Source organism: Halyomorpha halys, unplaced genomic scaffold (assembly GCF_000696795.3).
Source record: "Halyomorpha halys isolate HHAL.00 unplaced genomic scaffold, Hhal_1.1 Scaffold1204.1, whole genome shotgun sequence".
In the NCBI taxonomy this organism is placed as follows: Eukaryota; Metazoa; Arthropoda; class Insecta; order Hemiptera; family Pentatomidae; genus Halyomorpha; species Halyomorpha halys.
Window position 1 is genome coordinate 99,721 of NW_027106833.1, and position 15,658 is coordinate 115,378.

Genomic DNA, 15,658 nt, shown 5'->3' on the forward strand with positions numbered 1-15,658 from the left:
AATATTAGCAATATTTTTTTTTTAAATATCCCAACAATATTAGAACCTGAACTGATGCTAGAGTCAAATCTAAACCGAATCCCAATACTGCTTAATTTAAATAGAAAACAAAGATACTTGTAAAGTAAAATTAAAAGTTTCGCTAATTTATTCTTTACTTAGCGGTAAGTAAACTATTATACAATAAAATTTGAAGCCCCGAATCCAACAAGTTTATTAAATGAGTCAAAGCTACGTCCACTAATTAGCATTCTCAACGGGGCCGGAGGAATTTTATCACTCCTCCGGAATAAACTTTAAGGAAAAATATATCATCAGTTTGTGGGGGGGGGGGGTGGCTCGAGCCAGGACTGACCTGAATGTATAATGGAATAAATTCGCAAGTATTTTATGCATTGCCAAGGGGTAGATCCTAAAGGGATGGGGAATAATATGGACCGGGGAACTTTCACACTCTAATTAAGGGCTTCGAGTCCGGTTTACATTTATCAAGGAGCGGGCCAATTTCTGTCCTGGTATAAATAAAGGCGGGCCAAGACTGTTCATGATGAGAGGGAGCTTTGAGACCCGGTCGTCCAACTCATTCCAGGTTCCTTCCTCCCTAAATTAGACCATCACTTCCCGCTCACAGCTCTCATGAGGTGCTTTTAATAACTCTGTTCAGCCCATCAATAGCTATCGTAATAACTAGCGAGGCAGTGAACCCACGCATCGAGGCTTTTCCTGAGAGGCTTACATCTGCCTGTCCCAAAATATAATAATGAAAAGAAGTCAGGCAAGATCATATATTGTAGTTACCATCACAACAGATCTAGTGTAAGATAAACATTACTTTATATGAAGGGAGAGTCTTAGACATATTATTTACAATACAGTATAATCTCGATAATATGAACTAATAGTAGCAGAATGGTGTTCGGATTACTGAAAATTTTTATTATTTCTATTTCTATTATTAAATAAATTATTTTTTTCAGAAATCAATTCATATTATGGCATTATAATTCCAACAAATTATATTATTAACACTTTCATAGAGTTTTTTTATCATTATTAGCAATTATACAAAAAAAAAAATAGTACACATTGTCTAACCTGAGATAAATGCTCAGGGGACAACTCTAAAGGGATACTCCTGCAGAGTTAAGAATTAATGAAAACGAAAATTGTTTCTATCATTTCTCCGTAAAATATTGACGTGTTATTGGTACCCTAGATCAAGGTAAATGACTCTTTTTTATTATTATTTTTTTTTATATTCATTACCTTCTATGTTCTTCTTCCTCTTTTACTGGCACAACAGACGCATGAAGCTGCCCTTGGCCTGGTCAACGGCCGCCAACCATCTTTCTCTATCTTCTGTAAGGGTAACTGGGATCCTCAGTTGTCGCAGATCCCGCCTCACAGCATCCACGTCATCGCACACCATCCGGAACATAACTGTATAGTTTATGTGCCACTTTTTCCTCGCTCATCCTCATTACATGGCCAAGCCATTTCAGCCTCTGTATGCTTATGTACGAGGAGATGCTACATTCCTTATAGAGCACAAAAAAGTTCATTACTCTTTCTAACCTGTTTAGCAGGTTAAATTCTTTTATTGCTCAGGGTCCAAGTTTCTCCATCATATGTGACAACTGACCTTATCAACGTTACCTTATATGTTAGTAATTTTTTTAAATATTAAAGATGAAAGGAATATGGTCCGGGTGCGGTAAAAAAAAAACTCAAATAGTAGAAATATACTATTTTAATGAGCCAACGTTTCGCCCCACGTTGCAGGGCTTCTTCAGGGCTATTTTGACGGCAGTCCAACTAGCCAAAGGACTGCCGTCAAAATAGCCCTGAAGAAGCCCTGCAACGTGGGGCGAAACGTTGGCTCATTAAAATAGTATATTTCTACTATTTGAGTTTTTTTTTTTACCGCACCCGGACCATATTCCTTTCATCTTTACACACGGTCAATCAATAATCTTCCATTACTATTTTTTTGTTCTTTTTTGACCGCACCCGGACCATATTCCTTTCATCTTTACACACGGTCAATCAATAATCTTCCAGTTTTTTAAATATTATATGTTTAACAATCAATTTAATGTATTAAAATGACCACAAAATATTCAATATAAATAGTATCTTTTTTTACAGGATATTACTTACGGTAAGTTATCAAAATATCGTTAATTTCAAGATTAATTGCAGAAATAAAAAAAATAATAATTTTTTTCCCTACTGAATTACAATAGAACCATTCAAGTTAAAATTTGAATTTTGGAATGGTTGAGTGTAAGAAAAAAAAGGGTTATAAATTGTATTTAAACAATAACATTATTAAATATGATAAACGAATTAATCAATACGACACGCCACGAAATATTCAAGAATTCTTTATAATTAATTTATTTGCTATATATTTTTTTTATTAAAAAATAAAAATGATACTTGGCTCGACCTTATGACCGACTAACCGGTGGTTTTAACTAATCAGGTCTTAAACTAAAATGAAAATAATTATTTTAAAATAGCTAAAAGATGATGTAACTTCAGTCCCAAATCAAATCAAATTTTATAGGTGCGCTAAATGTCACTGTAAGAACTTTGTATAGTTCAATAAACGTTTTACAAAAATATTTTCGGTCATACGTTCTTCATACTTTACCAATTCATTTACTTATCAATTGAAAGAAAAAAATATAATTTATTTTATATTGTGGATAATTTTATAAAGAAAAAGAAAAGTTAATGGTTTTAAAATTTAAATAAAGAGGTAATTAGACTTAAGCTTAGTAAGCTTATTAATAATAAATATAACTTTTAATGATTGAGTGTTTTGGAATAGGTTTGAAATTAAAATAAGAAAATGACCTGGGCAGAATAAATTAATTAGCATTATAAATTAATGTGAGGAGAAGATTTGTATTAAAGGTATGTTATATTATATAGTGAATAATGATGGTTATAAATGTTTAAAAATAAAGATATAATATAAGCTGTTGAATATTTAGATGTCCTTGAAGATGGCTGGAATAGCCGAAACGTTGGACTAATAAGAAATAAAGTGTTGAGACAGTATTGGATACAATTTGTGGTTTTATTTAATGAAAAAAATATATATAAATAAGTCCCTCATATTGAAAGAAATGGAAAAATAAATAAAAAATCTGAATCATTTGTAAGTTTAATAATTGAGTGGTAGTTACAATAGCAATAAATTTTAACAGGGGCGGGCGACTACGGAACCTTCCAATTTATTGTTGCGCCCTCGGACAGTCGGTAACCATTCGGACTATGATAATTGGAGGCCTTTTTCTATCGGACTTTCTTTGTCGAGTATTTAATTGCTGTCCATACCATCATATTTTCAGTTAACATTGGCAATATATTATATCTTCGTTTGACTTTCAATTTTGTAACCTAAGAAAAAAAAAATATTGTGTTTAGAAAAGGTCACTCAGGATTGAGGCTGTTGTGGGGTGGGCTATTTCAATTTTAGTTGTGGGAGGATGGTCCGATTGCCCACAAAAAAACCTATGTAATAGTACCGACGTCTCGGCCCATTCTGCACGGCTTCATCAGGGTTAAAACTGACAAACAAATCGGCCAAACGTCGGTTAATAATAAATATGTTTCTACTATTTCTGTATTACCTGGACCGTCTTCATAGAATTATCTGCAGTAAGTTTAGTTATTATTTGAATGACAAATGAATTTATCAAGTGCAGTTGATGGTATGGAATTATGTTATTACGTTAAATATCATCTAATAGGATTTGAAGATTAAGAGTCACTAGCATTGGCCAAATCACTGTAATTTTAAAATTAACTGCCAAAGATTTACAATATACTCATAAGTCCATAAGTCAGATATTTTCTATTACTGATCCGATTTAGATATTGTTTTGTTGAGGATCGAATCACCTTTCGGATGAATGGGTATTATATTCCAGAAAATGTATAGTTTTAGAGTTATTAAAAAAATAAGATTTTTTTTTCAGGTCTAGAAATAGTTTTTTTATAAGTCACGTAACTATCGAATTTTCGAAAACTAGCCTTTATTGTACATCTTCAGTATAATTTATCAAGAAGTTTCATAGTTAAATGTTACTGACTCGTACAATCCGGCTTTATGACAGTTAAATTCCATCATTCATTACTGGTAGTATATAGCTCCTTCTCCGTGTCCATTCCTCGCTTATATCTTTAGAAAATGTATAATTAAACAATTGGAGAAAATAAATAAATAATAAATTAAATATATAAAAATATTCATATAGTTCCACGCTTTTTTATTTTTAATAACTTCTACGTTTTGGCCATTGAACCTATTCTCAAGGATCTTATTTTTAATATCGCAGCTAAGATTGTTGTTAAAATTTTACAAGCTGTCTTTGCCAAATTTTATTTATTTTTCACTATGTATTACTATCTATCCCTTGGTTTCATAAAGATTCGGCCGGAATGGCCGAAACGTAGGAGCTACAACAAAATAAAAAGTTTGAGTTTATTTGGATATTTTTTATTATAATTGATAATGAATTGAAGTTTAAATAAGAGGGAGTTAAGAGTGGAAGAGAATCAATTAGAGGGATCTAACCGTCCTCAGGAAGTTTATTCACACTTTTAATTATGCTATTTTATAAAATAAAATTAAAAATCAATATAAGGAACAAAAATATATTGCAATTTTGCTAGAAGAGAGTTGCAAATCCGAAATTTTCGATATTGAAATATAAATTTTGACAAAAAGCCTTTATAAGAAGCTAAAACGAAAAGAGTGAACAGAGAGACTGGTTTAGATAGAACAGTTTGCCTTTTTAGAATGTAACTATCATCTAACAGTGGTGCTATGTAATTAATCATTGAGTTATATTTTAATTATTTCATTTAATATATAAGGTTTTTTGAAAACAGTTAAAATATTATCATTGTGCTACCCTTTATTATATACTCTTCAACTACCAGATATTTTATACTACAGATATTTAATAAATTACCATAAAAAATTTTTGTAGTTATTCATTTTCATGAAACATTTCTTTTTCTGCTGCAGTCTAAAGACTCCTACCTCCGTGGCCCACTGGAAGAAGAAAGTCATGATGGACTGATCCGAACGACCCTTGGCTTAGAGTTCAGGATCGAACGGAGACATTTCCGAAAGGGAGACCTTAAGCTGAAATGTCTGGCCAGCATCGGTACTGTCTACTGGAACTCGAACGAAGAGAGCGTTGAAGGAGAGCGGCCTCAGAGACCCCCGGCACTCGAAGTTAAGGACACCAAGCCACACACCTCGAGGGCGGGCAGGGTTCTAGGTCAGTATTGGTACACAGTTTATTATAAACCTGGGTAATTGGATCCGAAAATTGTATTTGTTCTAGTTTACATCACACCCTCAGTGTTTCTTAGGTCCTTTCTAATTGTTTACTATACGTTCATTTTATGGCTAAGGCCCTGATGCAAAACAAAGTTTCTGATTTATAGCTCCGAGTCTTCATTAACAAATAAAAAAAAAATACAAATCATGTATTAGATACTTGACTTGCCTAAGTTGGGTAAATGGAACAAACTCATTAATATCCTACGTCAAACTATTGAAAGAAACAGGATAGTTAGGAATTGAAAATTTAAACATCTTTTCTCTTCTGATTTTTTTCCTCTTTGACTCCATTTTATTCGCTATATATGAATATTTAGCGTTCTCTCTTTCTGCCTTCGATTTAAAACTCGAAATTCCACTTATCCTGGCTTACCCTTCGAGGATGTTTTTGAAGTGTGTCCTCAACTTGAGGCCAGAGTTTCACCAATTTAAGATATGGTTGGGTGGTTATGAAAAATAATTGAAATAAAAAATCTATTAAATAATTTAAAGGTATATTTATTGCCAACAATGCAGGGTTATTAATTTATTTATTGTCATTATTGAAAACATTTCTGGTTAAAATAAATTAATAAATTTTGTTTTTGGGTTGTATTGAAATCGCAGCTTTTGACGAATTGTTGTGATAATTATGAAAATGGAGTCCAGTTGAATTAAGAAAGAAAATTATTAGTAAACTAATTCTTGTGATTTATCATAAATAGTATTGGATGGTTCCTTGTCTCTTCTCCCTTTCTACTCTTCCATTGCCGGGAGAGAGTTCATTATGTATCTACTCACTCATGATGATTTGAATAATCAATAGAAATAGTATGTTGATTTAAACCCAGATCTCTTCGGACTTAAAAATATAATCTGAATTATCGTGAGCTTTGTTAATGCATAATTTTAATAATAGTAATTTTAGTTAATGCAATTTTTTTTTCTTCTTTAGTTAACAGTTCCTATATTCCACTTTAAGTATTTAGCTGCTTCTACTAATTAGATGAATGTTAAAATTTTTTTAAAGTTTTTTAAAAGTACAGATAAACTAAATTGAATCATCACTCTAACTATAATTCCTAAAAAAAAAAAACTTGATACAATTAAAAAAAATAACAATTAATTGTTCATTTGTTCATCAATTCATCAATAAATTAAATTAAAAATATGTAAATAAAATTATAATAAATGATACATTAATTACCTTTAGTATTAAAGAAATAATCTATTCAGATATAACGAACAGTCAACCTAATTATTGTTTAATTGTATGCTAATTTTTTATTATTTTTTTTTTAAATTTCAGATTCGAAATGGACTCTGGTTCTATTCTGGGGAATTCACACGTTCATCACCATCCAATTTTTAATGACGAGGTAGCAGTTTTAAATAGGGGTGAAAACTTCCCCTCAAGTTTAACATTTCAGTTAATAATATATTTTTGTCCCATTTTGCTCAATGGTGGCAAAGAGCTCTGTTTGTTGTCCTTTTGATTTGATGTAGAAGAACATTTTTATGGACAAATGCAAAAAGTAAAAAAAATAAAACAAAAAAAAATGAAGTTTCTTCCTCTTTTTTTTAATTAAAAAAAGGCTGTATTTAATATTTACTTCATATAAATTTTTGCTGTAAAAACTTTGTACATATTTTGTGTATCTAAGGCCTTTTAATACTAAAATTATGAAATTCATTTAAGGGAATCATGTAAGGAATAAATATAATTTTTCACGGAAAATCGTTTTTCTTCATTAGTATTATATAAAATATAAACACATACATTTATACATATATTGGTGTCTTATTAAAGATATTGTATTTATTATTAATTATTATTAAATAGTTGATTTTTTTTATAATCCAAAATGTTAGGTACTTGTAATGTAAATGAAAATATCATAAGTGGTTTTTATTTGTTTGTTCATGTGTCAGGAATCACCTCTGTATTCTGTATTTATTATTTTAATGGATTTTATTACCGTAACTATGAACAACTTCGTTTCCAAAAATCTGAATCTCTAGAACTTCATAATAAAGAATAAAATGAATAGTGGTAGGAAGGTTTATTATTATTATTATTATTTTATGTTCTGCAGTTAAAGATGTAATTACTAAAGTGTAAATACGTAATTAAAATTAATATAATGCATGCTTTAAAAATGATATTCTTAAGTTAAGATTTTTCACTTAGAATAAACAAGATATCACTTTAGGCCCTTGCCATATTTTTGTGATGTTCCTCTTAGATTCCTATTAAATATGGCAGTATCGCCAATTTGTACAAAATAAAATAAATATGTATGTTATGTACTACTTACAATATATAAACTATTTGTATGAAACATATATACACATATTTTTGTTTTGTTGAGTGATATTTCTTGCACTAAATACTGATTATATTTTGTCACTGTAGAATTTTGAAAGTACCTCCATATCGAGGTAATAAATAACTTACATCCTAAAATATTATTTAAGTTAATATATATTTTGTTATTTAAGTTATCCAAATAAGACTAAATGAAATGTAAATGTCCTATAATTATTTATAAAATAAATTGATTTTTTAATTTCTTTTTTATTTATACGTCAGAAATAATTTATTTGTTGATATATGTATTTATTAATATTTAAGTGGCAACGTTTCTAATTCATAAACTGGGATATCAATAACAACATTAACATATTTTTTTTATTTGTACAATTACAAAAAAAAAATGAATAAATAACTTTATATACATTCAAGAAGACAACGAAAATGGAATATAAATATTAATTTAAGGAACCACTAATATAGAATACATACAAACATTTACATATATATTTCATTTTTTTTTACAATAATTCTTTGGTAACTTCGAATTTTAGGATACGATAACATTTACCGGTTATTAAACAGAAAATAATAATGACAGGAATTTCAAAAATGTGAAAAGTTTTTATTTACACTTTGTACAGAACGTTTGCGAGTAGCCAGTACAGTAGTTGCCACCTCCAGTTACCTCACTGCCATGACAGATGACAGCAGTATTAAGAGGCTGGCTAGGGCAGGACCTCGAGCAGCGCTTGAAGAAACTGAAACATGAAAAAAAAAAAAATATATAAACAATTAACTGTATTTTTGAAAATATGAAGGAAATGGTCGGGGTTGAAACTTGTTTCGATATGTTTCAATTGGAACAGCCCTGATAATTTTCTACTAAGTGGGGCGAAACGTCGGCAAATAAATAGTTTCAACTACTTTTTTTCTCCACCGATCTTCTTCTTCATATTGGATATTAAAAATTATAAATTAATACATATTTATATTAATATTGCAAAATAATAAATATAAATAAGAACAATCTTCAATATTCCATACAAAGGAAATAGGTTTCTGATTTGAGAATGAGAAGAAAACAAGTTATTTCACCTTAATGAATACTATACAGTCATCAAAATTATGATAACCATGGTAAGAGAGAATAAACAATGATGGCTGCTTTAGAAGCTATGATCCATTTTGTAGTTTTTGCCAGTAAAAAAAAAGAAAAAAGTTTTATAGTTTGAGAGATATAGTTTATCAAAACGTAACTTTTTTGTTCAAATAAAGAAAAATCAAAATTTTGGGAATTTATTTTGATGAATACTATGGAAACGGCTACTTCCATAAAGATAAATATATGGAATAAATTATTGCACACTCAACAACCTTCAATTTGTGAGCTAATAGGCATCTGTACGTCCAACAGTTCCTGAGGACCTAGGATTGTCAGGTATTTAGTTGGTAGGATTGATAGTTTCCATGTTATTTACTAAATGAAATGCACAAAATAATTGTTTTTCATTATTTAGAATCAGATTTAACTTTCTGAAAAACATTATCTCAGGAACTGTTGACAGTGCTAACAACATACGCTGATGACGCATGTATACTTTGTGTAAACAACGACCCAACTAATGCATCACAAACACTACAGGCACACATAACATCTATTGAAGAATGGTGTAAAAACTGTAGAATCAAAATAAATCATGACAAATCCCACCAGATCACCTTTACTCTCCGTCGTAAACCTCTGCCCTCCTGTCCTACAGTATCCTTTCTAGATACACCACTAACGCCTGTTGAACAGATTCGATACTTAGGACTCCATCTTGACAAGAGACTTACTTGGAATCCACACACAAGACTGAAACGACAAGAAACTGCTCGTAGATTCCGATTGCTACAACACTTGCTTGACAAACGCTCTAAACTTCCCACTCACTACAAAAAATTAGTATACACTACAATAATCAGACCAATTTGGACATATGGAATTGAGCTCTGGGGCTCCACCAAACCATCAAATTCTTCCCGCATCCAATCGTTACAATCCAAAATCCTACGTAAAATCCTTGATGCTCCTTATTACGTCACAAATAAACTCATTCATTAAGACCTTAACATCCCATTCGTTGCAGATTTGACCCAAACCAGATATGCGTCTTTTTATTCCAAACTCCTTAACCATCCTAACCCATTAATTCTTAATCTTTCATCCTTAACAATCCCTGATAATCCTCCGAGGCGTCTGAAAAGAAGATGGCCACGAGACCTTCTAGTTTAAATTAATGTTTGAAGTACCACCAATGGGTGGTTCCTTCCCAAGATTTTGTATTATTTTATATATATTGTATTATTTTGTACAGTTATAAATTACAATAAATAAATAATTTAAAAAAAGGAACTATTGAACGTAAATTAAGATTCATATTTTAACAAATTTATGCTTCTCTGCATGATAATCTATATCATTTGTCATCTTTGTTGCAATAATACAGCCCTGACGAATGAGACAACCCTACAAAGTAAGGCTAAACGTTGCCTAACAATAAATAGTTTTCTTCTACTATTGTGATTCCTTTATTGACCGCCACCCGGACTATCTTTCTACAATCTATTTCATACGGTCAACCATATTCCAATATGAACCAACACACACGGGCACCAAGATACAAACACTACAACTCTCTTCAAAATCACCGGCCTATTTAAGAACTCTCATCAACCCTGAACTCCAGCCCTCAACTAATCAATTTGCTACATCCTTATACTTTGACAACGCCACGATCCTCACCTTTTCTTCTTCTTCAGGAATCTCTTTTCATCTGACAGACCTTTTCTCAAACTCTCCATACTTCGCTAGTATCACAGTACCCAATATCTTTTCTGTGGCAAATCACAATTCCAACTCCATGAGGCGAAATTCGATACTCTTTATATTCTCCACAAACGGCTAACTAATAAAAATGTACAACGGATCTTTCTTCTAAAATACAGATCTGCGGCAGTTTTTCCTAAAGCTGTCGTTAATAGCTTTAATCATTTTCTCACGCCCTTGTCTTTATGATCAATAATTTTCTCATTCACTGTTAAATTTTAATAAATCCCGCTTAAACATTAAAATTGTAAAAAAGAGAATCTATTGTCGATATTGAATCTATTAATTCTAAAATTGCCGCTGTCACTAATCATTTGAGAGGTTGAATGTTGTCATCTTTGTTTCAATTAGACAGCCCTCACGAAGCCCTGCAAAGTGGGGAGAAACGTTAGTTTGCAATAAATAGTTTTCTTCTATTGTTTAGGTACCTTTGTTGACCGCCATCCGGACCAACGTCCTATAATCTACTTCATAGGTCAACTATCTTCTTCCAATATTCTATGACGTTTTCTATAAATAACGGAACATTTCGTTTCAAGAAGAAGTTGTAAGAATGAATAAGTTTGTTATTTAGAAAAGATCTACGATAAAAAAAAAACAATTAAACAATTAAACAAGTATTCAATTTCCTCAATGGCCAAAGAATAATAAGTTTTATGATTAATCACAAAAATACAAAACTCTAAATAACAACTCCAACCAACAATCGATGAACACATCTTCATCTCTCATAGACTGTTCATCATCGTCATGAAGAGAGATCTTCATCTCCCAGTTGGCATGGCAGCAGTCTAATAAACTACATGGAGGCAGTATGTATACTTATCAAGATAAGGAAATTACTAAAAAGGGGCTGATGAGGGATTGGCATCCACATCTTGAGGTAACTAAATGAAGGAGGAGAAGCTGCTGGATACGACTCTTCTCTAAGCCTCAAATTCCATAACTTTGCTCTTGTCAACAAATTCGCAGAGTTTTATAAGTCTTGTGAAAAGTGTCTATCAGCTTTGTTAAAACAACATTTTGGTAAATAAATTTGTTTTCTACTGTAAATTTCTTTTAGAATTCAAAGCACATACAAGTGAATCTGTAATTAACAAGTAACTGAAACGTTTAAATAATATTTTTGGTACTGATGATTGAAGAAGCGTTCGCATGTAATGGTGGATTTTAAAAAGATCCGTAATACGATAGCAATTTGTTTCTTCTGGTTTAAAGGCGTGTTTTCTTTTGGCTATCAACGCCTATATATACCCATACACATATAAGTACTCACACATAGATGCATAGAATTACACACACGCGTACAAATATCAGCATTATATTTTTATTATTATTATTATTTTGTTTTTTAAACATTTATTTAGACATAGTGACATGAACATGTGGAGAATCTACCCATTGATTGAACTCCAATAACATTTCTAGAGGAGAAGATCTCGAGGCCATCTTCTTTTAAGACGTCTAGGAGGATTATTAGGTAATGAAGGAGAAGCCAGGTTAGAAACAAGTGGATTTGGGTGGTTGGGAAGTTTTCCATGGAAGGAATGGTATCTGGTTTTGGCCAAATCAGCAACATATGGGACATTGAGGACCTGATGGATGACTTGATTTGTGACAAAGTAAGGAGCATTAAGGATTTTACGAAGGAATTTGATGATTTAGTGGAGCCCCGAAGCTCAACTCCGTATGTCCAGATAGGCCTTATAATAGCCATGTAGATCAGTCTTTTGTAATGGATCCGCAATTTAGACCGTTTATCTAGTAAATGTTGTAATAGTTGAAATCGACGAGCAGTTTCCTGTCTTGTATGAGGATTCCGTGTCAGTCGTTTGTCGAGATGTAGTCCCAGGTAACGGATCTGTTCAACAGGAATAAGTAGGGTATTATTAAAGAATACTGTAGGGCAAGAGGTCATTGGTTTACGACGAAGGGTAAATGTGATTTGGTGGGATTTTTTGGAATTAATTTTAATCCTCCAATTTTTGCACCATTCTTCAAGGGTGGTGATGTGGGATGCAATTTAAGGATCATCGTTCACTGACAATAGACATGTATCATCGGCATACGTGGTGAGGATAGTGTTAGGATGGGTTGGGATGTCAGCTATGAAAACTGTATAAAGGATAGGACCAAGGATACTACCCTGAGGTACACCAGCAGACTGACGGAATAGGGATGAGTAAGCACTGTTGTGATTTACTTTAAATAATCTGTCGAAGAGATAAGAACGGATAATGAGGAAGTATGTAGAGGGTAGGAATTTACGGATCTTGTATAGCAGTCCTGGGTGCCAGACTCGATCAAAAGCCTGTTCTACATCAAGACTCCCGAGCAGTACATTTCGCGCTCCAATGAAGACGAGACAACATCAATTTTTTATGAATTAAAGAAATCTATTTAAAAACAAAATTTTATGAAGTTATTATGAGATTATTTTAATGATTAATTTATTTTAAAGATGTGACAAGGGCAATTAGCCTGGAATTTTAAGATTTAAAAAAGAAATGACATCAACATTGAAGGTAGGGCCAAAGAAATCAGTGTGTAGTTGAAGGAAATAATGTAATTGTTATATACAAATAAAAAAAAAATGTTTGTAGGTGGTATCCTTGAGAATGGCCTGAGGGCCGAAACGTTGGAAAAATTTCAAAGAATAAAAGTTGAGAGGAAAAAAAAAGGATCAAAATTGTTTTAAATTGATAATAAATTAAACCAATCTCAAACAAGCATATACAAAAAATAATTAATCGAACTATAAACTACTTTATAATATATCAAACTAGCTTTTATCTAAGCGCTAACAGACATCTGTATGTCTTATGGGTTCTGAGATCAAGATTTCCCAAAATAAATTCAGTAACTACTGATTTTTCAGTACTTGTATTATGTAATGTTGCTTTTCAGAAAAGTATATCTCGGGAACTATTGAATTTTAATTGCTCTTTTAGGGCTCATATTTTAGAAAACTTACTCTAAATGATGTTCTAAAAAATTATATCTTGGAAACTATTGAACACAAATCGCTCTTTTTGGGTTTATATTGAAGGAGAATTACTCTCCTCTAGATGATGCTCTATTAGGTTTTTAGTGTTGTATGTAGTTTTAAAGATATGTAGCTCTAAATTAAAAAAAAAAGTATGATGTTTCGCAACAGCCGCTATTTTTTCTTTCCTCTAACTATACTTGGCAGACTCAATACTTTCGACAAGTAACTACGCAAGCTTCATTATATTGATCAAAAATCGGGATATAACTGATTTTTTTTCTCCTCAAGGATTTCAACTTGCTGGCAAATAAAATAACCGAATATCCATCACTTTTTTTAATCCTAATTAAGAGAGAAGTATGTAAATGTTAATAATTAATTTTCTTACAAATTATTTTGAGAAAATTTAGGTACTGGTGCAATAAAATGGTGAAATTTGTGCATAAAGGAAAAGAAAATATCGAAATAACGTGAGAAAGAAATTCATATAACGATATGGTCCTTATAAGGTTTGTTTATAAATATCTATTCACCTTATCATCTTATAGCAGGTTTACAATTTTACGAGTTTGTCAAAAAAGAAAATTAGTTTTAGTTGACCTTAATCTACGAGTTGCCAATTTTTCTCTTTACTTACCTATAAATGTACATATATATTTTAGAGGGAGTATTGGAATACTTAACATATGTATATTAAGGGAAATTATTAGGTACTTACGTATGTAAATGAAAATCTCATAGAAGTGAATTATATATATTATTTTGTATGTGATATAACAGGATTCAACTCTGTATTCTGTATCATCCTACATTTGATTTGATTGAAATAGATTTGATTACCATTTACGAGTAACTATAAAGTTTGCAAAATCTTAATTTGTATTCTAGAAGTTCATAATGAAGAAAAAAATGTATAGTGGTACGAAAAATTTCTATTATTATTTTTTTTATGTACTGCAGTGTATTATGTAATTACATAAGTGTAAATAAAATAAATATCTATGTTAAGTACTGCTTGCAATGTTTAAACTATTTGTATGAAATATTTATACACATATATTTGTTTTGTACAGTGATATTTCTTGCACTAAATACTGATTATATTTTGTCACAGTAGAAGTTTGAAACTACCTCCATGTCGAGGTAATAAATAATTAGCATCCTAAAATATTATTTAAGTTATCTAAACCAGACTATATGGTAAATGTTCTATTATTATTTATAAAATAAATTAATTTTTAAATTTCTTTTTTATTTATTCGTCAGAAATATTTTTATATATGTATTTATTTATTAAGATTTTTAACTTAGAATAAACAATATAGCACTCTAGGCCCTTGCTATATTTTTGGGAATTTTTGTTAAACTATTTCGGATTATGAATTCGAATGCCTGACAGAAATAGATACTTTGAGGTACAAATATCAAAGTATTGTAAAATGGCCCGTGCGTTTAGCTACATGTGAGCCAAGCTCAAAAAGGAAAAGTTGTATGAAAAAAAAATTACATTCAGGTAATATAACAGTAAAGTAATATTGAGGGTGGGTATATGTCTGGGATGTTACAGCCACATTTCCGATTAAATTGACAGTCCTGAATTACAACTTTATTAGATCGATTTTTTTTAATCGAAAAAAGCTTAATTTAAATTAAACCAACGTAGTGATCTTGAATACAAGGTAGGCGTTTTCCTCAGTAAAATAGCCTGACAAGCCTTATGTTCTGAAAAACTTCCTATAAAGTACTTTTAATTGTTTATTCGAAAAAATCAACCATATCTCATTGTTTATAGCAAAAAAATAGCTAAATGAACTACAAAATAATTTTGTAATTACTTCATGGAGAAAACAGTTTTCACAAAATACAATCTGTTAGGCCCTCCAAAACAATTTTTCATAACAATAGTTAAAAATAATCAAAGTATTCATTAGTACTTATAAATAATATATTGACATAAAATACGAAAGAATTACTAGTTAACTATGGTTGTTATGACAACAGTTGGAATTTACATTAACTTACTTAAAATACATAATTGGAAATGTACAATGATAAATTTCATCTTACTGTAGAGAGGTAATAGAAAATTTTGTAACAAACTGTATTTATTGTTTGTATCGAAAAACAAAA

The 15,658-nt window shown here is 30.8% G+C and overlaps 2 protein-coding genes across 2 annotated transcripts in view; one reads left to right on the forward strand and one right to left on the reverse strand.

Moving 5' to 3' along the window:
- The window catches only part of LOC106688779 (cell adhesion molecule 2), a gene marked incomplete at its 5' end in the record, with an annotated part of 98,438 nt that extends 90,554 nt beyond the window's left edge, over positions 1 to 7,884 (forward strand). The window contains 2 exon segments of the mRNA XM_067045141.1: positions 5,051 to 5,309; positions 6,663 to 7,884. Coding sequence (XP_066901242.1) covers positions 5,051 to 5,309; positions 6,663 to 6,736 — 333 coding nt within the window.
- A 222-nt stretch (positions 7,885 to 8,106) lies between these two features.
- LOC106688778 (uncharacterized) overlaps positions 8,107 to 15,658 on the reverse strand; it is a 27,061-nt gene continuing 19,509 nt past the window's right edge. The window contains exon 3 of the mRNA XM_024362391.2: positions 8,107 to 8,428. Coding sequence (XP_024218159.2) covers positions 8,352 to 8,428 — 77 coding nt within the window. The 3' untranslated portion in view covers positions 8,107 to 8,351. The remainder of the gene's footprint in view (positions 8,429 to 15,658) is intronic.